Here is a 20714-nt window from a genome sequence, read left to right as displayed (position 1 = left end):
TATCATCTTAAGTTTTTTCCTAGGTATTTTATTCTTTTTGGTGTGGTTACAAATGGGATTGATTCCTTGATTTCTCTCTTAGTTTTTTATTAGGTATAGAAATGCAACAGATTTTGGTATATTAATTTTGTTTCCTGAAATATTACTGAATTCGTTTATCAGCTCTAGTAGTTTCTTTTGGTGGATTCTTTAGAGTTTTCTATATATGGTATCATGTCATCTGCAATTAGTGAAAGTTTTACTTTTTCCTAACCAATCCTGTATGACTTGTATTCCTTTTTGTTGTCTGGATATCTGAGACTAGGACTTCTACTACTGTGTGAATAAAAGGGGTGAGAGTGGACATCTTTGTCTTGTTTTTGATCTTCAAGGAAAAGCTCTTAGTTTTTTTCCCATTGAGTATGGTGTTACCTGTGGGCTTTTCATATGTGACCTTTATTATGTTGAGATATGTTTCCTCTAGACTCACTCCAGAAGTTTTTATCATGAATGGATATTGTATTTTGTGAAATGCTTTTCTGCATCTATTGAGATGATTGTTTTCCATCCTTTTTCTCGTTAATGTGATGTATCACATTGATGATTTGCCAGTATTGAGCCACACTTGCATCCCTTGCCTAAATCCCACGTAATTGTGGTAAATCATTTTTTAAGGTATTGTTGAATGCAGTTTGCTAATATTTTGTTGAGGGTTTTTGCATCTATGTTCATCAGACATATCGGCCTACCGTTGTTTTCTGTAGTATCTTTGGTTTTAATACTGGTCTTAAAATCAGGGTAATGTTGGTCTTGTAGAATGAGTTTGGATGTTTTCCTTCCTCTTCTATTTTTGGAATAGTTGGAGAAGAATAGGTACTAACTCTTCGTTGAATGTTTGATAGAATTCACCTGTGAAGCCATCCTGTCTTGGAATTCAGATTGTTGGAAGGTTTTTTGATTAGTGATTCAATTTCATTGCTAGCAACTGGTCTGTTCAAATTTTCTATTTCTTCCTCATTTAGCTTAGGAAGATTATATATTTCTAAGCATTTATTCTAATTTTTCATACTATTTTCTTACAATCCTTTGCATTTTATGGTGTTGGTTGTTATTTCTCCTCTATTTCTAATTTTGTGCCCTCTTTTTCTCTTGATCAGTGTAGCTAAAGGTTTTTCAGTTTTATCTTTTCAAAGAAACAGCCCCTGGTTTCATGAATCTGTTCTATTTTTTTAGTTTCTATTTATTTCTGCCCTAATCTTTATTATTTCATTCCTTCTATTGGGTTTGGGCTTTGTTTGTTCTTCTTCAGCTCCTTGGCCGTAAGTTTAGATTGTTTGATATTATTTTATTTCTCAAGGTACACCTGTATTGCTATAAACTTCCCTCTTAAAAGTACACTTGCTGTCTCCCAAAGATTTTGGACTACTGCGTTTTCATTTTCATGTCTCCATGTATTTTATGATGTTTCTCTTGGTTTCTTGGTTGAACAATACATTGTTTATTAGCATATGGTTTAGCCTCCATATATTTCTGTTCTTTCCAGATTTTTTCTTGCAATTGATTTTTAGTTTCATATCACTGTGGTCATAAATTATGTTTGATATTTCAATCTCTCTGAATTTATTGAGACCTGTTTTGTGGCCTAATGTGATTTATCCCGCACAATGTTCCATGTGCATTTGAAAAGAATGTGTATACTGTTTCTGAGTGGAACGTTCTGTATGAGTCTGCTAGGTCTGTCTGGTCTAATAGGTCATTCAAAGCCATGGTTTCCTTGTTGATTTTCTTTCTGGATGATTTCTCCATCGATATAAGCAGGGTGTTAATGTCCCCTACAATTATTATATTGCTGTCAATTTCTCCCTGTATGTCTGTTAAAAATTATTTTTTGTATTTAGGTGCTTTTATGTTGGGTGCACAGATATTTATAATTGTTATATACTCTTGTTGGATTGATCATTATCAATTTATCACCCCTTTATCTTGAGGAGGGGCCCTTCTTTGTCTCTTGCCACAGTCTGTGTTTTAAAGTCTATTTTTTTCTGCTATGAATATTGGTGGCCTGGCAAATGTTTTTCCATCCCTTCACTTTCAGCTTGTATGTGTCGTTTAGTCAGGTGAGTCTCTTGTAGGCAGCATATAGATGGGTCTTGTTTTTTAATCCATTCCATCATCCTGTGTCATTTGATTGGGACATTTAGTCCATTTACATTTAAAGTAATTATTGATAGGTATATACTTATTGCTATCTGTTGTTTTTCTGGTTGTTTTTGTAGTTCTTCTCTGTTCCTTTTTTCTTCTCTTGCCGTCTTACCTTGTCCTTGAGGGCTTTCATTAGTGTTATGTTTGGATTCCTCTGTCTCTGTTTTTTTGTGTACCTATTAAAGGTTTTTGATTTGTGGTTACCACTAGGTTCATATATAACATCCTAAGTGTATAGCAGGCTATATTAAGTTGATGGTCTCAAGTTTGAACACATTTTAAAAGCACTAAGTTTTTATTCCCCTTTCCATGTTTTATGTACATGAGGTCATATTTTCCATCTTTTTATTTTGTGTGTATCCCTTGACTGGTTTTAAAAAAAATTTTTTTTAAATGTTTATTTATTTTTGAGACAGAGGCAGAGAGAGGGGGAGACACAGAAACTGAAGCAGGCTTCAGGCTCTGAGCTGTCAGCACAGAGCCTGATGTGGGGCTCAAACTCACGATCCACGAGATCATGACCTGAGCTGAAGTCAGATGCTCAACTGACTGAGCCACCCAGACACCCCACTGACTTGTTTTTGTAGATACAATTGACTTCACTATTTGTTTTAACGTCCATACTGGCTTCATAAGTGATTGATCTACTACCTTTACTATATGTTTGTTTTTACCTGTGAAATTATCCTTTCATAATTTTTCTTACTTTTAGCTATTGCCTTTACTTTCCACTTCAAGAAATTGTAAAAGACACTTTAAAGTTTCATTACAAGAACAGTTTAGTGGTAATGAACTCCTTTATCTTTTGTTTGGGAAACTCTTTAGCTCTCCTTCTGTTCTGAATAATAGCCTTCATGGGCAGAATATTCTTGGCTTCAGGTTTGTTTCTTGGCATCCCTTTGAATATATCATGCCACTCCCTCCATGCCTACAAAGTTTCTGCTATAAAATCTGCTAAGAGTCTTACGTGGTTTCCCTTGTATGTAACTGTTTTCTTTTCTCCTGCTGCTTTAAAAACTCTTTATCACTACTGTTTGCCATTTTAATTATTATGTGGACCTCCTTGGGTTAATCTTGTCGTGGGGTTTCTTTATTTTCTGGATCTGGGTATCTGTTTCCTTCCCTAGACAAGGACAGTTTCAGCTGTTATTTCATCAAATAAATTTTGTGCCCCTTTTCTCTCTCCTCCTTAGGAGATCCTTATAATGCGAATGTGATTACACTCGATGGTGTTGCTGACTTCTCTTAACCTATTCTCATTTTGTATTATTCTTTTTTCTTTTTGCTGTTCAGCTGGTTGCCTTCTGTTACTCTCTCCTCCAGGTCCCTGATCTGTCCTTCTGCCTCCTCTAATCTGTTTATTTTCTCTAGTGTATTTTTCATTTCAGCCATTGAGTTCTTCCTTTTTATATTTTCTTCCTCTTAGTGGAAACCTCAACAGAGTCCTCCAGTCTTTCCCAAGTCCAATGAGTATCTTTAGGACCATTACTCTGTATTTTCTATTAGGCATGTTGCTTATCTCTGTTTCATTTGCGACATACTTCTCTGTTTCCTCATTTTGTCTGATTCTCCATGTTTGTTTCTATGTGTCAGGTCAGCGATGCTTCCTGGTCATGACACTAGGGGCCTTGTGTAGAAGGGTTCCCATGGTACCCTGGAGCACAATGCCCCCCTGGTCACCTGGAGCAGCTGCCTCAGGGGTGGCTCCCGTGTGGGCTGCATGCACCCTACTGTTGTGGCTGAACCGTATCTGCCTTCAGTCCAGTCATCTGCAATGACGTGTCGTGCCCTCTGTGCTTACACGGGGCAAGGTTCAGTCCCTGTGTTCAGCGGCCTGTATGTGACTGCCACAGGCGGGCAGGGTCAGTAGTCAGGCAAACTGTCCCCACTTAGTCATTCTCCCACAGCTGTGGGTGCACCACAGGGCAGGGTTTTTCCCCTGTGCTGGCGGCTCAAAGGCTGGGCCATTGGAACTGTGGTGTGCTGGTGTGTGTGATTATCTGTTCTCTCCCAGGACAGGAGTCGCTCCGGATGGATGCCAGCTGAGGTGAGCAGGTTGAATGGGATGGGTCTGTAAGGGAATGTGGGACTGGGGCCTTGCAGTGCTGGCAAGATCGGTGCAGGGCTTAGCACTGGCTCCCACAAGTGTCTGGCTCGCCAGGCTGGAAAGGGACGAGAACCAGGGCCTGCCAGCACATTTTTCCGGGGAGAAGTCTCCTGAAGATCCCTTCTTCTCCAGTGCACACTCTGTACATAAATGTCCTTCCCTACACTTTGCAAATCGCTCTTTCTGTGCTGTCTCGGCAGCTTATTTATTATGCTCGTTCTTTAAGGGTGGGGACTCCATTTTCTGTTGCCCTCAGGCTCTTCTGGAATTAATGTACCTGGACCTAAGCCCAGCTGATTTTAAACACTTGGCCAAGTTAAGCCCCACTGTTTTTCAACGCTGAATGGTACGTATGGATCATCATTTTCCCAGTGGGGTCTCTTCCTGCTTCTCCACGCTTGGGGTATCCTTCCCCATCACAGGAGATTTGGTTCCCCTACTGTGTCTCTGTGCTTCCAGCCCTTTCCAATGTGGGTTCCACTCCATGGTTATTGGGGAAGGCTTCTTCCAGCCGTCCTCAGGTTGTTTTTGGAGTTAGCTGTACAAATGCAGCTGTTATCTTGGTGTGTTCCTGTGACGAGTTGAGTTCAAGATTCCCCTGATTCTGCTATCTTCCTGACCCCTGGAAATGCTTTTGATTTCCACTCTCCGTTATGTCCTCTCAGATGGAATTTAAATAATTACCCTCCACAATATAGTTAGAATCAAAGAGATTGGCCATTTAAGTTACTCTCGGGCTTACAAAACACATCTGCGAAGACACATGACTAGAAGGGAAATGTGCATGATTTGAAAATGCTAGTGTCTGAAAGAATTAAGATATTGGGTAGGAACTATTTACATGTATTTCAAAATTAACACTTGAAATGTTAAATTTCATTATATTATGTATTAATATTGGTATTTAATATATAATAATATAACATCTATATAAATACTAATGTCATATTAACCACTTACATTTTTAAGAAGGTAGTACAGATTCCTAATTCTTTATATTTACCTTCTTTATGACACTTACTGTGTACCAACATATTCCAAAGAATGAAACAGAATTTGTGGAAAACAGAAAGTCACAACCTAGAAGATAAAGCATGATAGCTAATAGAGACTAAAACCAGAGAAATAACTGGAACAATTAAGATTTCCGTGCTAAGTAAAATGATAAAAGATACATATTTAATAGTCAACCAGTCCTGTTTTATATATGGTATCATTTTATTTTTTATGGGATTATTTTCCTTCTTAGGTTTTTGAAAACAGATGAGAAACTGCCCTGGGTTCCTTTACTATGCCGATGAAAAAAAAAAAGAGGCAGGAAGTGGTCATGTCACTTACTAGGTGAGAGTAGGGGGAGGTCTGTTGCTGTTAGAGACTTCCTATACTAAATCCCTGAGGCTTAGAGGTATTACCTTGTTAGTAAAGAATAGTCACACAAGCCTTTCTTAACTCAAATACTTTCCTTTATGCTTTCAGAATACCTTCTCCCTGCTGCTGTTTTCCTGGGACAGAAAATGAAAACTGAATGAATTGAACAATAGGATTTGTTTTGACTACGGATATTTTCATGTACGCTGTGACTCATAGCCTAATTAGTTTCCTTTCTGTCTTGTCATTTTTTGTTGTCGTTCTTTCTAGCAATTAACCTTTAGGACTTTCAGCCTCAATTTAAACAAATAGTGAGAAAGGTAGTGGCAATATTAATTGGAGCTGAACCACTGGTAGACAAACAATGATTCTGAAGTGATTTTGTATATAATAGTTATACTGCTTTTAATGTTGAGGCTTCAGCCCTTCTGTGTCTTTAAGAAGAAGCGGGCAGCTCTTACTTCTCCAGGTCATGCCTCTTTATATAGCTTCATGTAGTATTAAGCACATTGTGGGGAATTCACCAACTGTGCATCCCAAGGATGATAAAAGGGAAGGAAATGGAATCAATGAAAAAGCATCCTGGGGGCACCTGGTGGCTCAGTCAGCTAAGCACCTGACTTCAGCTCAGGTCATGATCTCACAGTTCATGGGTTCGAGCCCCTGACATCAGGCTCTGTGCTAACAGCTCAGAACCTGGAGCCTGCTTCAGATCCTGTCTCCCTCTCTCTTAAAAGTAAACGTTAAAAAAACAAAAGCATCCTGGGGGTGCCTGGCTGACTCAATTGGCTGAACATCCAACTCTTGATTTTGGCTTAGGTCATGATCTCATGGGTCTGTGGGACAGAGCCCCATGTCAGGCTGTACACTGACAGTCTGGAGCCTGCTTGGGATTCTCTCCCTCTCTCAAAATAAATAAGCAAACTTGAAAAAAGTAAAAAAGCATACAGACGGAAGTAGAGAAAGGACCAACCACTGATACTTTCCCTCTATTCACTACTCCAAAGGTAAACTGCTTACTAGCAACTTGAGTTGGCCTGACAGATCAGAATACATCTTACTCAGAAGCCCGGGCCGGCATGTATGAGCCAACAAAATGCAAATCAAGTGAAAGAGGGAGAAAACATGAAATATTTTCTTTCAAAATATATATTGAAATTTGATTCCTATGCGTGTCTCATGCCCCATTAGTGGGGTTGAGATTGACTTGTGTTTTTCTTGCCTGGTTCAAGAAGTTAATAGAAGCTTAAAATAGTTCCTTTCCCTACATGGCTCATTATTGCTTTCATGTTTACTTCCACCTGTACAACTTCTAGTCGAATTACAGCAAATCAGGGAAGATATTTCCAATAAATTAGCGGGTTGAAAGGTCAGGTAGAACCACATTAGGATGAATTAGACATTAACTCATAAATCAGAATGTTAACTTTGTGCAACAGCCTACAAATTATGAGAAGGGGGACTACATCTGTTTTCTCATTGTATCCCCAGCTTCTATCACAATGCCCGGCATATATTCTGTACTCAAACATTACTCAAATAATGTAATCACTAGGATATAATAGCTTAGTGCAGATGTTTATCACATCCCCTTATGCCAATACGATACGATCCCTTCTATGCTAGTTTATCTGAAGAATGATATCATCAATGTAATAAGACACTGACAAGGTAAAAAGAAATCCACTAGACATACACAAGGAAGGCAATGAGGATAAGAGTTGAAAGGGCAATGTTTCCAAATACAGGAAGTTACCATAGGAACACAATTAGGAATGAGACTTTAAAATCAGATAGCTTATTAAAGACCCATTGGTTCTATTCCGGAATATCTACAAAGAAATGGTCAAAAATAGCATGGCTTATGTTACCCAGTGAAGGAGAACATGAGTGAGACGGGAAGAAATGTGAAAAAAGATGTCACAAGTGAATGTTCAAAGGAACAAGAATGACTTTTGAATGTTTGATCATTCATAGGGAATGATTAAAAGCTCATTCACAGGAAAGAAAGTTTTGGTCTTTTTCTTAAGTAATCATTTAGGATTGGTAATGATCTTCTAGGACATGAATAAATTTTTAGTTTGCTAGTTATATAAATAAGAGATGGAAAATTAATTCTGCATAATTAAAAGAAACAAGCACTAACTTGGCCAACTCTACTTGCCCTAAAAGGGCAAAAAATAGGTAAATCTAAATCACATCGTTTCAATGAAATACTGCCTGTAAGTGGATTACCTTTTTCCTAACATTATCTAAAGCCTGAAACAGATGGCTGGAAACTTATTAATTTTGGAACCAAGGAGCAGTGTAAAGTCAGAGAAGAAAGTTCCTCGAGAACAACTTCTCAATGTCAGGAAAGGCAGACTGCCCACCTGGACAATGAGCACAGCAATTAAACTGGTAATTGATCCAGATTGCAAGTAGAACGTAACTTTAATTCCCTTCAAGTCGCAGCAATGAATTGAATTCTCAGTATATAGTAAACTGATTCCAATATTCAAGTTTAAAAAAAGGCCTGTTTCATGTACCTTGCTAGGTACCATTTCCATACTGGACTAAGCCTGAATCATTAGTTACAAATCTAAAATGTGGTTTCATATTTACTAACGCGTATATGTATAGTGGGTCATATCCCACACTTATTTTCTGAAATAGAAGCATATGTAACACATAAATATGACTTCAATATTTTTAGAGATATGATAGAAATTTCTTAAAATTCCTACCTATCCCTGAGAATGGTCCAGAGCTCTCCACCTAGGCACACTTCCATCAACATATACAAATATTTGCTGTCCTTGAATGTCCTGTACAGTCTGTGAATCGCAAACAAGAAAACAAAGGTTATAAACAAGGCTGTCTTTGAAAAGAATGTAGCGCTTTCAGTGCTCAGATTATAGCCTCATACTTGATTTACCAAGCTTGAAATGTTATTAAAAGAATGAGAGAGATCTGTGTACAAATAGGGCAAAGGAGGCAACAGCGTCCCGAGATGTACACAGTATAGGGGGCTAGTCTGTCCTTTGCAATAAATGGATTAATCCACATGATTATGGACCAAGATGGCCATTTGGGGTTCCTCTAATCCCAATTTGGTGGGCGCTTTAAGCATGGAAACTTGAGCCCTATTAGTGGTCATAAACATACCGTATACATGGATATAAAGTAGATAGAGTTTACAAATATAGATATGTAGTAAATTCCTATGCTGTTCACTTGCACTCACCCTGTTTTTAATAAGGGCCACTGACAAATTAACGAGAACAGGTTTTTCCGCATATGAAAACTCCCCCATTATCCTTGTTATTAATGCTCCGAAAATTCAGAGATGGGACAGTCACTTCATTTTTTAAGAGCTTCAAGAAATTACACATTACTATTCAAATAATTATAGGTAGCAGAGTTTGATTCTTGATATTTTGCCTTTCGAGCTCCAATGGCCGATGCCGGCTTTTGGAGTCACAGAGAGCACACACATGGAATGTGAGAAACTCAGATATCTCCTTTGGGGGAACTATGTTTCCACAGAATCGGATTCTCTTAAAAAAAACAAAAAGGATAGAATCAAACTTCAGGGTTTTTTGTTTTTTTTTTAAGTCTAGCAAAAAAATTTTCTTAATATCAGATTGAAAACGACGTGTGCTGCGAGAACGAAGCGTGTAACGTAAGTGCGGGCCACAGTGAGTTTTGTGGCTGAGTCTCTATGGGGAGCACGGGGACAGGGTCTCTACCTCACTATGAAGTCGGAATGAGCCCCCTGCATGATCTGCTTCTCCGAACGAATGTGCTCCTGTTGTCTGGTGTCCACGATGTGGCGTTTCTTGAGAATCTTCATGGCAAACGTCTTGGACTCCTCGCTTTTCAGCTGGACCTTAACGACAGGCAGGGAGAGTTCAGTGAGAAAAAGCCCAGGGCATGAATGTAACAGGGTGCCTTCTTATCCCCAAATCACACGGAGCACTTGAGTGACAGCCCAAACCCTGCCCGAGCCACACAGCGCCTCCCAAGGCCGCAAACTACCCTCCAGTCCCCTTCCACGGGACCAGGTGAATTTTAGGGAGATTCTCAACAAGTTTTGTGCCCACTGGATTGGGAGTGGGAAAGTGTCCTGGATGGTCTTCGTGTGATTTTATTTCATATCATGTCATGTGGCTGAGTATACTTTCACAGTATTTCTCCTCCAACCCAAGAAGTAGAAAAACTAAATTCTCCAATTTCCCTTCAGGTGAGTGTGGTAGATGTAGGAACATTCCACCATTGCCCCCTGGCCCTAGCCAACAAACCTTTCTACAGGTATAATATTCAGGGGCATGGGGGCACCTGGGTGGCTCAGTCGGTTGAGCATCTGACCTCAGCTGAGGTCATGATCTCAGGGCCCATGAGTTCGAGCCCCACATCGGGCTCGCTGCTGTCCACACAGAGCTGGCTTCAGATCCTCTGTCCTCCTCTCTCTTCCCCTCCCCTGCTTGTGCTCTCCCAAAAGTAAATAAAATAATAACAAATAAAATTCAGCGACAGACCCCTCTCTCTGCTGAGACTGGGGATGAATATACTGTGATTTCTTCTCGTTTTACCTCCTAGTTTTGCCCTTTCCTCCAGTTAAAAAAAAAAAAAAGGTAAAGAAAAAATACAATTTTGTCTTGCAAGCGATTTTGAAAACTTTTTTTTTTTCTTCTCTGCTCGTATGCAGGATAGCTTTAATCCTGTCCGACCTCGAACCTGACTGCTTGGTTACACTAACTGAGGAGACCTAGGCTGAGCTCGGATGGCCCCACTGCTTCCATGCCTCTGTCACAGCCCCACGCGGCTCCCGGTGGCTTGCGCTGTTCCAAATGCCACTCCTCAGACTGGCTGTGGGTCTGTGGTCACTGTTTTACACACACACACACACAAAAAAAAAACCAAAAAAAAAAAAACCAAAAAACTTCAACAAGGTGACTTGGAAGGAAAGTGAGAGAGAATGGAGCTCATCACTTAATAGCAATAGAGAAGAGTCATCTAGGGCTGTTGAGCGACAGACTCCTCAAGCCCACGTTCTCTGGAACTAATGAAAGGCTTGGGGGAAATAACGGACAAGCTGTTCCTGCTTTTCAGCTGAAGTATCGCTGTCCCCTCTGGTCGTGAATTGTCTCCCGCTTCATCTGCATGGAAGCGAAATTCTTAAGTGTCCTGTTCGTGCACACGTGTACAGATTAGATCCAGTCTGAGAGGGCATGGCCATGGCAAGGGCCTGAGAAGAGAGCCCAAGGACACTTCACATAAATGGGCCCGAGTCCGCTGCCAGCATTTGTGAATCTGCAGGACAGGTTAGAGAGGAAAACGGATATTCAAAAACGCCTTAAGCAGACAAAGGCCGTCTACGCCATCTGTGAAACTCTGGAAGACGGCAGATGAGTGTAATTCAAACGGATTCAGCTGTAGTTCATAATAAAACACAAAATGTGAACTCCCACCTCGAAAAGAAATCTAGACAGCATGAAAAATAAGCTGTGTCAGAGGACTAAAAATCAGAGGAGAAATGAAACCGTATTTTCTCTTTGGGGCCTTAGTTTAGTGACTGAAGACCCTTGTGTCGTTTACGCCCCTGATGTAAACATTATTCATTATTCTTTGTAGTGACAGTGACATACGTTTTTACTTGCGCACAGGGTGGGAGGAGAGGACTCTGCCTTTAGGGTCCCCGGTCTGGACCCGAATCCTGACCTCACTGGGCTGACTGCTTAACAGCTCTGAGCCCCAGTTCTTGCTGAAGATGCCATTGGGCTACGGTACGGAGTTATTGTCGCCTTAAGCGAGAAAGGGCCACCGAGTGAGAAGTCACGGATGGCCTCTCTGCTGTCCCCTTGCCCCACCCAGCAGCCTCTGCCGGATAGGGTACCTCAGGTGTTGTCTGCAAAACAAAGCCAGACCACGTCACTCCTCTGCTCAAAACACCCCAGTGGCTTCCCATTTCGCTCATGAAGGCAAAGCCGTCACAAAGGCCTACAAGGTCCTACACCGTATGGACCCCACTCTCCCCTTACTCACTGTGCCGGGGTCACACTGGCCCTGAGCACATTAAGCAAGTGCGTGCCCCAGGCTATCTGCACGTGCTGTATTGCCCTAATATTCTCCCACAGATATTCCCGGGAGGACCCTCTGAGTTCCCGAAGCTCTTTGCTCAAATGTTTCCTAATCAGTATGTCCTCACACCAGCCTATGTCCAAGAGTAACCACCCCCTTCCCTGTGTTATTCTTGTCTATAGCTCTTAGCACAAGCCAATGCACTCAATAGTTTCTTCATTACTTGATGAGTACCTGTGTCCTCTCATTAGACTGTAAGCAACCTGAGATGGGGGATATGTTTTTAAATTCCCTGCCCCTGACAGGGAATGCTTATGACAGAGTAAATGCTTATTAAATATTTGTTAACTGCATGACTCAAAGAAAGAATGCAACAAGCCATGACGATTGATCACTGGCAAAGCCACAACGTGCATCTCTTAGCTTAACAACGGGCACTAGAATGACAAGCACGTAGCATTTTGTCTTTTCCTTCTGTCCCCAAGTGCCCTTAATTATGCATGGAAGGGAAGAAAAGATTTTTATGTGCCAACACTACACAGGCACTATCCACGGCCAAATAGCTATGTGATTCAGCGTCAAGTTTTCAGTTGTATTTTTACAAGATGTTTTCTTACCCCAACCTTTTCCTTGAATGACCGAGACATGACATTCCCAACCGTAGAGCCTGCTAGATTAATAACACCATCTCTAGGATAATGTCCAGTTGGCTGCCGACAAGCTTGTGGGGTCCATTAGCATCTTGAGACCATGGCCATTACTTAGGGCTCCATTTCCAAGCCTGTACTACTCTTTGGTTCCCTTCCAATGAACAAATTCCATGATCCCTAGTATGTTTACCAATTTTGTTATAACCACACCCAGATGTTTGATTTATTTCACTGTAGCCAGTATACTAGGCAGAAATATTTACCCACTTTTCTATTTGATAGTTTTGAACTGTATATTAGGATGAATCTATGCAGGGAAATAAATGAAGCTCTCAGGGATGTCCAAGAGGAATGGGAACTAACCTTTATAGAGCACATACATGTCCGTGTATGTTATTTTATTTAGTCCTGACATCAACCCTTCATTGAAAGAGGAAGAGATTTTTGTTTTGTTTTTAGAAAGACTTCATCATCGATAATAATAGCTAATATTATTAAAGTGCTCATATTAGGTGCCAGGAACAGTGCAATAAATGACTTTTCTCAATCTTCTAGGCAACCCTTTGAGGTACCATTGTCATCCCCATTCTTCAGAGCATCAAACTGAGGAATACCAGAGAGGTTCATATCTTGACCAAGACCAGGACAGAGATGTCAAGTGGCAGAACTGGCTCCATGCTCTTTTTGGCGCAAGCTATTTCCAGAATATGCTGCTTCCCTTCTGCTGAATATAAAACAAACTGACGGCACAGTGACTGATGCTTTACAAATGAGAGTTTAATGGAAATGACTAACTCAAACTCAGTTTCCTGTAAGTTTCACTCACACTAGACATGTGGTTTAGGACACCAGCCTGAGCCTCACTGTCCATTTTCTAGGGGATCTCAATATATTCTCAGGGATCTGGGGTACCTGACTGATACAATTCCACAAGGAGAAGCCAAGGGTCAAAGTGTGGGTGGGGGGGGTAGATGGGGAGGGAGATGGTGGTAACAGTTGTTGGGTAGCAGGTGGCCAATGAGGGGTACATGTTGGCCTTATTAGTTGCCAGTTTAATAAGTATTAATTATAAGAAGTTTACCGAGCCAAATAGTTAATCTACTGAGGCTTTATGTTTGGTCTCTGCTTGAGTGGAGGCAGTTCTACGGTCCGGAACCACCTTCCTTTGCACTCTGTAAAGACCTTGCCAGCGCCTTAGAGTAGAGCCCTTAGAATTTCCACTTCCATTTCAAACTAGAATGACACACGATTCCCGGGATCTCAGCTCTTCACCAGGAAGTCAGAGAGCTTGAGGAGTATTGGTGGAGGTAACTCAACAAACACAGTCTCTTGTGCTGAGTTAATTCCCTGAAAAAATTTCCCCTGATAAATCAATATGTCTGACTCAACATTGTTTGTAACAGCCAAACACAGTCTCTTTAACAAATGGTGCTGGGAGAACTGGACAGCAACATGCAGAAGGATGAAACTAGACCACTTTCTTACACCATTCACAAAAATAAACTCAAAATGGATAAAGGACCTGAATGTGAGACAGGAAACCATCAAAACCCTAGAGGAGAAAGCAGGAAAAAAACCTCTCTGACCTCAGCTGCAGCAATTTCTTACTTGACCCATCTCCAAAGGCAAGGGAATTAAAAGCAAAAATGAACTACTGGGACCTCAGGAAGATAAAAAGCTTCTGCACTGCAAAGGAAACAATCAACAAAACTAAAAGACAACTAACGGAATGGGAAAAGATATTTGCAAATGACATGGCTAGTATCCAAAATCTATAAAGAGCTCACCAAACTCCACACCCAAAAAACAAATAATTCAGTGAAGAAATGGGCAGAAGACATGAATAGACACTTCTCTAAAGCAGACATCCAGATGGCCAACAGGCACATGAAAAGATGCTCAACGTCGCTCCTCATCAGAGTGGCTAAAATGAACAAACCAGGAAACTATAGATGCTGGAGAGGATGTGGAGAAATGGGAACCCTCTTGCACTGTTGGTGGGAATGCAAACTGGTGCAGCCGCTCTGGAAAACAGTGTGGAGGTTCCTCAAAAAATTAAAAATAGATCTACCTTATGACCCAGCAATAGCACTGCTGGGAATTTACCCAAAGGTACAGGAGTGCTATGCATAGAGGCACTAGCACCCCAATGTTTATAGCAGCACTTTCAATAATAGCCAAATTATGGAAAGAGCCTAAATGTCCATCAACTGACAAATGGATAAAGAAGTTGTGGTTTATATATACAGTGGAATGCTACTTGGCAATGAGAAAGGATGAAATATGGCCTTTTGTAACATCGTGGATGGAACTGGAGAGTGTAATGCTAAGTGAAATAAGCCATACAGAGAAAGACAGATACCATGTTTTCACTCTTATGTGGATCCTGAGAAACTTAACAGAAGACCATGGGGGAGGGGAAGGAAAAAAAAAAGAGGCTAGAGAGGGAGGGAGCCAAAACATAAGAGACTCTTAAAAACTGAGAACAAACTGAGGGTTGATGGGGGGGGTGGAAGGGAGGGGTGGGGGGGTGATGGGTATTGAGGAGGGCACCTGTTGGGTTGAGCACTGGTGTTGTATGGAAACCAATTTGACAATAAATTTCATATTTAAAAAAAAAAAAACAGCCAAACAATCTAAATGTCCCTGCAGAGAAGCTTGGGGAAAAAATGGTACATCCATGCAATGCAGCTGTAAAAACTATGACTTAAAATGGTGATTTAGCAAAGGGAAGAAAATGAGAGAGGGACAAAACAAGAAACACTCTTAACTGTAGAGAACAAAGTGATGGTCACCAGGGGGGAGGTGGGCGGGGGATGGGTTCAACAGGTGATGAGGATTGAGGAGGGCACTTGTGACGAGCACCAGGTGATGTATGGAAGGTTGAATCACTATGTCGCACACCTGAAACTAATATTACACTGTATGTTAACTAGCTTGAATTAAAATACTTAGAATCATACTTATGGAAAAATAACCCAAGTTGACTTACATATACGTGTGTAACTTTATCTATCTATCATCTATTTATCTGATACAGGATATAAGCCAGTGTACATTTTATGACCCTATAAATAGTATTTATATGAATATGTATACATCTAAAATAAATCTAGGAAGAGACGATTGGAAACGTGTTCCCCCATAGGTTAATAATAGTTTTCCCTTAGGGAAATGTTTACATTTTGAATCCTATATCCCTTTTATGATGGGAAAACACAATGACTTTCATCATGGAAAATACATTTTAAAGTCTCCTTTAAATTGTACTAGCTGTGTATTACTGTCTGGCTCTCTCAAAAGATTTTGGTTCCATGGGAACCACTCTCCTAGAATTGCATGAAAGCAAAAACCTTGAGAAGTGGTACAAAGCAGAACAATCCATTCAGGTTTGGGCTGAACCACACTAACCTGCTCAAGGGACTTGCCATATTCTTGTCTTCAATATAAACGCTCAGAGTCCATGATAGGAATCTGCATTTATTGGGCCTAAGTTATCAGACTTTATCATAAAAGTGTTTTCACAAAACTATTCCATGGCAAATTTGAAGGTGCAACGTAGTTAGCTCTTAATTTTTCCCATTGGCCAAATGAATTACGCCAAGGCCACGCCTGTCAGTTTGAGGTGACGGTGAGGACTTTTTGTAGCGGGGGCAGCTAGAGATAGGAAATCTATAGTGTGGACGGAGGCACGTGGACCCATGCCTTGCTTCCCGGCCCCCCTCTTGTCGGGGAATCCTTCCCAGCCTGGCGGGGTTGGGTGTGCGCCCCAGCTCAGTCGTCCTTTGCAGACCGGCTCACACCTCCGGTGCACAGGCTAGTACACTGGCGAGATGTGAGCCCTGAAATGTGACTACTTTTGTTTCCATCTCCACCGCTTTTTGGCTTGTGGTCTTGGGCACATTTCTGACACTCTGTCCCTCTCTCCGTATCCGGCACATGAGTTTACATGCGAGGACGAAACAAAAGAGCCCACATAGCCTCCCCAGTCTGGAACAGAGCACACATTCAGTGTGTACTAGCTGCCTTTATTCCTATGGGCTTCCAACATTAAGGTCCCTTCAGGCTAAAGAAATTTCCTCCAAATATGACCCAGCGGAGTCCCGTTCCTAACCCCAATCACCGATCTCCGTCTCGCCAGGGAAACACATAAAGGGGTGAGATGCTACTTTCCAAAGATTCCTGGCCCTCGCACCACACAGCTTTTACTCCCAAAATTCCTAGAAAGGGGAAAAAGAACAAGAAAATGCTAATACTCACGATCTTCCTCTTATTTATTTTTACAAACAATGCTGTGCTAGACCCAATATTAGAAGGGACAAAAGCTTTATTGATAGTAAAACGTTGCCTCCGTGTGGAGCACCGTGTGGCCATTCGAATGCATCCGTACACGGGCAGAGTGGACCTAAATATGGGAAGTTCTGACCCAGGTTTTGACGATTTCTTAACTGCCGAGCTCCAGGTGGTGTCCCAGTGGCACTGACCCGAAGAAGGGAGGCAGGGACCCCAGCATGTTAAAGAGCTGCGAAGACACGCTTGCCATCAATCAGAACATACGCTTCCTTCCTATCTGCGGCAGGCGCTGGTCTTAAAAAAAGGCTTGTTTCTGGCTGGACCTAATTCCCTGCTCTGACTGGGGAGCTGAGTTATGATTAGAACAACTTTAAAACTCGCTTAGTACCTCAGGGAGAGCTGGTCCGCGGAATCTGTTCATCCAGTGGTCTATTTAATCCATAGTTCGTTTTGTGATATAGCTAGATCTTTATTATTTGGAGGAGAAAATGGCTTTCTGAACTACATTGTAATTAAAATGATTTCTTAAATAGGGGCATCTGGGTAGCTCAGTCAGTTAAGGGCCTGACTCTTAATATCGGCCCAGGTCATGATCTCATGGTCTGTAGATTCAAGGCCCGCGTCTGGCTCTGGGCTGACAGTGCACAGATTCTCTCTCTCCCTCTCTCTCTTTGTGCCTCCTCCGCTTATGCTCTCTCTCTGTCTCTCAAAATAAGTAGTAAAAAAACCTTTAAAATGAGTTCTTAAATTAAGGCTGAAACTGACAGTATTACATGGCTTATTATGCAAAATTCCTCTATAACAGGTGCAAATTACATTTCCAAGTGCAACAGGAAAAAGGTGATTCCCTTAATGCCCTCAGTTAGTTACACTAATGCCATGGAACAGAGGTGATGAAGTGAGCTTAGGTAAGCTCATGCAGGATCCCCAGGGTTGAGCCCCGTATGGTTCATGTTTATGATTAATTATGTAACTTCTGGGCCTCAGGAAAGGCCTTAACTCTATTAAATACGAGGGCTCTTTCCAGCTGGGAAACTCTATGCATCTGCAATTTGACATAATGAATATGCACTTATTTTATTTTACTTTTTATTGTATTTTATAGAGAGCAGGGGAGAGGGGTAGAGGGAGAGAATCCCAAGCAGGCTCCATGCTCAGCACAGAGCCTCACGTGGGGCTCGATTCCGCGACCCGAGATCAAGAGTAGAGCACTCAACCAAGCCACCCAAGTGCCCCTGGATATGCATTTTTAAAGGATGTTAATTATAATTAACCTTATGGAAGCAGCCCAACAAACATGGGTCAGTAGCCTGCGACAAAGGAAAAGGGGAAAGTTCCCAAGTAAGACAAAGGTAAGCTTCAGAAAACATGCTGGTTCACTCTGGAAGCATGACCTTGAGTTTGTGGGACATACATCTTTGGCTGAGAGGTGGTTTCTCTTTCTCTGTTCTCTCAACCCCATGTTACTAATTTTCAAAGACTATGCACTGGATAAAAATGGCGGTGGCTTTCCCAAGAAGAGCATCAAGACAGGCTCTAAGGCCTAAAGAAATCTGGGCAGGGCCATCCTAACTTTGGTAGCTGGATAGTGACAAAATAGGAATGGCTAATATTTTCTCCAAATAAAACAGCACACTTTTAATCACACAACCCATGTTACGTGGTCCAGCGTAAAATGATCTCTTATTTTCAGTTCTTTTTAAACCGGGAGGAAATAGCTTTGTAAGTAATCCAGATAGAAGAATTCCTGTGGTTAAAACTTTTCGTTCTAGATGCTCAAAAAGTTATCCCTCACCTCTCTCTCTGCACAATAACATCATACATGTCCTTTTCCTTGGCGTCCAAACTTAAGAATGAATCTTAAGTTTGTTCCAAAGGATGCACAAGGGAGGAGGGCATAAGGGACTTGTCACAGCCTGTGTGACACATAGCCAGGGGACACAGAGAATGCGAGGGATGGATTATGAGTTCACACAGATGCCAGAGTCAAAGACCTTTTCAGACAGGAGGGACAGAGACATGACATCATTACACAATTTTATGGTAAGTGATTTTACACGTAAAACTTATTTCTAAGTGAGACAATTACACCATTTTCTATACCATACCAAAGGAGCAGGGCAAAAAAGAGCTTATATTATGTATACATTTTCCTCTGCCATTTGCACAAGTGACGATCAAGAGAGGGTCTCTCTTCTCCCCATCTTTATTTTCCTTCTCATGTTCACCTCAACCCTTCATCAAACATGTCGATAGTCCTATTTGGTTTGTACTCTGCCTTCAGACTTAACATTCAGTTCTACAGCTAATGAGAAGAAATATCAGGATATGTTTATATTATTAAATTCAAATTGGTCAAAAGCCAAGTTAAGACTATTTTCACAGAGGAGATAGTTTTCAAAACAGACATTTAACTTTCAGTTTAGAGGAAGATCAGGAAAAGAAAATCATACCTCCTATTTTTAATTACAACATGAACAAATGGTTGGACTATTTTATAGAAATCACTTGGAAATCAAAGAATACTTGTGATTTCTCTTATTAAGGAATTAACACTGATTCATTTGGACTAAAAAAAATCTACCTATATTGAATCAATACTGTTTACTGAAATGTGCAATTCAAATATACCATCTTCTCATGGGGCGCTTGGGTGGCTCAGTCGGTTAAGCATCCGACTTCAGCTCAGGTCATGATCTCACAGTTCGTAAGTTCGAGCCCCGCATCAGGCTCTGTGCTGACAGCTCGGAGCCTGGAGCCCGCTTCAGATGTCTGTGTCTCCCTCTCTCTCTGCCCCTCCTCAGCTCATGCTCTGTCTCTCAAAAATAAATAAATGTTAACAAAAATAAACAAAAATATACCGTTTTCTCTTGTGTATAGAACCTGCATAAAATAAACCTTATTTCATCTTGTAGTGATTACTAAAATTGATATGAGAAACTTTAAATTATTTTCCCTCATCAGGCGCACAAAAACAGACACATAGATCAATGGAATGGAACAGAGTCTAGAAACAAACCTGTGCTTATATGGCCGATTAATCTATCACAAATAAGGCAAGAATATACAATGGGAAAGAGACAGTTTTTTCAATAAATGGTGTTGGGAAAACTGGGCAACCACATGCAAAAGAATGAAAGTGGGCCACTTTCTCACACCATACACAAAAATAAATGGATCAAAGGCCTAAATGTGAGAGCAGAAACCATAAAACCCTTAAAAGTAAACATGGGCAGTAATCTCATGGACGATACCCTTAGCAAGATTTTTCTAGGTAGGTTCCTCAGGCAAGAGACATGAAAGCAAAAATAAACTATTGGCACTACACCAAAATAAAAAGCTTCTGCACAGCGAAGGAAACCATCAACAAAACAAAAAGGCGGCCTACTGAATGGGGGAAGATATTTGCAAATGACATCTCCAGTGAAGGGTTAACATCCAAAGTACATAAAGAACTTCTGCAACTCAACACCGAAAACCAGTCGGATTAAAAAATAGAGAATTCAAACGTTTTTCAAAAGAAGACACACGGTGCCCAATAGACACATGAAAAGATGCCCAACATCACTCATCAGCAGGGAAAAACAAATCAAAACCACAGTGAGGTATCACCTCCCACCTGTCAGAATGGCTGGTATCACAAATGGGAAACAACAGGTGTTGGTGAGGATGTAGGGAAAAAGGAACCCTCATGCACTGTTGGTGGGAATGCAAATTGGTACAGCCACTGTGGAAAACAGTATGGCGGTCCCTCAAAAGATTAAAAACAGATATACAATCCAATAAAGAGTTCCACTACTGGGTATTTACCCAAAGTGCACAGAAACACTTCTTCAAAAAGATACATGCACCCCTATGTTTATTGTGGCATTACTTACAAGAGCCAAGATATGGAAGCAGCCCAAGCGTTCATCGACAGAGGAATGGATAAAGAGGATGTGGCGTGTGTATAGATGCTCGCGCGTGCACACACACGCACACACAGGAATATTACTCAGCCATAGAAAAGAATGGGATCTTGTTATTTACTACACCATGAATGAACCTAGGGT

General features: G+C 41.1%; 1 protein-coding gene across 6 annotated transcripts in view; it reads right to left on the bottom strand.

Annotated features, from left to right (window-relative positions):
• Positions 1-20714, bottom strand: part of PRKG1 (protein kinase cGMP-dependent 1) — a 1240511-nt gene that overhangs the window by 16497 nt on the left and 1203300 nt on the right. For all 6 annotated transcript variants that reach the window (XM_027049866.2, XM_027049865.2, XM_027049867.2 and 3 more), the window contains 2 exons: positions 9388-9527; positions 8383-8472 (listed from right to left, as the gene is read on the bottom strand). In XM_027049866.2, the coding sequence (XP_026905667.1) occupies positions 8383-8472; positions 9388-9527 (230 nt within the window). The remainder of the gene's footprint in view (positions 1-8382; positions 8473-9387; positions 9528-20714) is intronic.

The sequence above is a fragment of the Acinonyx jubatus genome, chromosome D2, assembly GCF_027475565.1.
Source record: "Acinonyx jubatus isolate Ajub_Pintada_27869175 chromosome D2, VMU_Ajub_asm_v1.0, whole genome shotgun sequence".
NCBI lineage: Eukaryota > Metazoa > Chordata > Mammalia > Carnivora > Felidae > Acinonyx > Acinonyx jubatus.
Note: the sequence above shows the minus strand (reverse complement) of the source record. Positions and strands in the feature narration are given on the sequence as shown.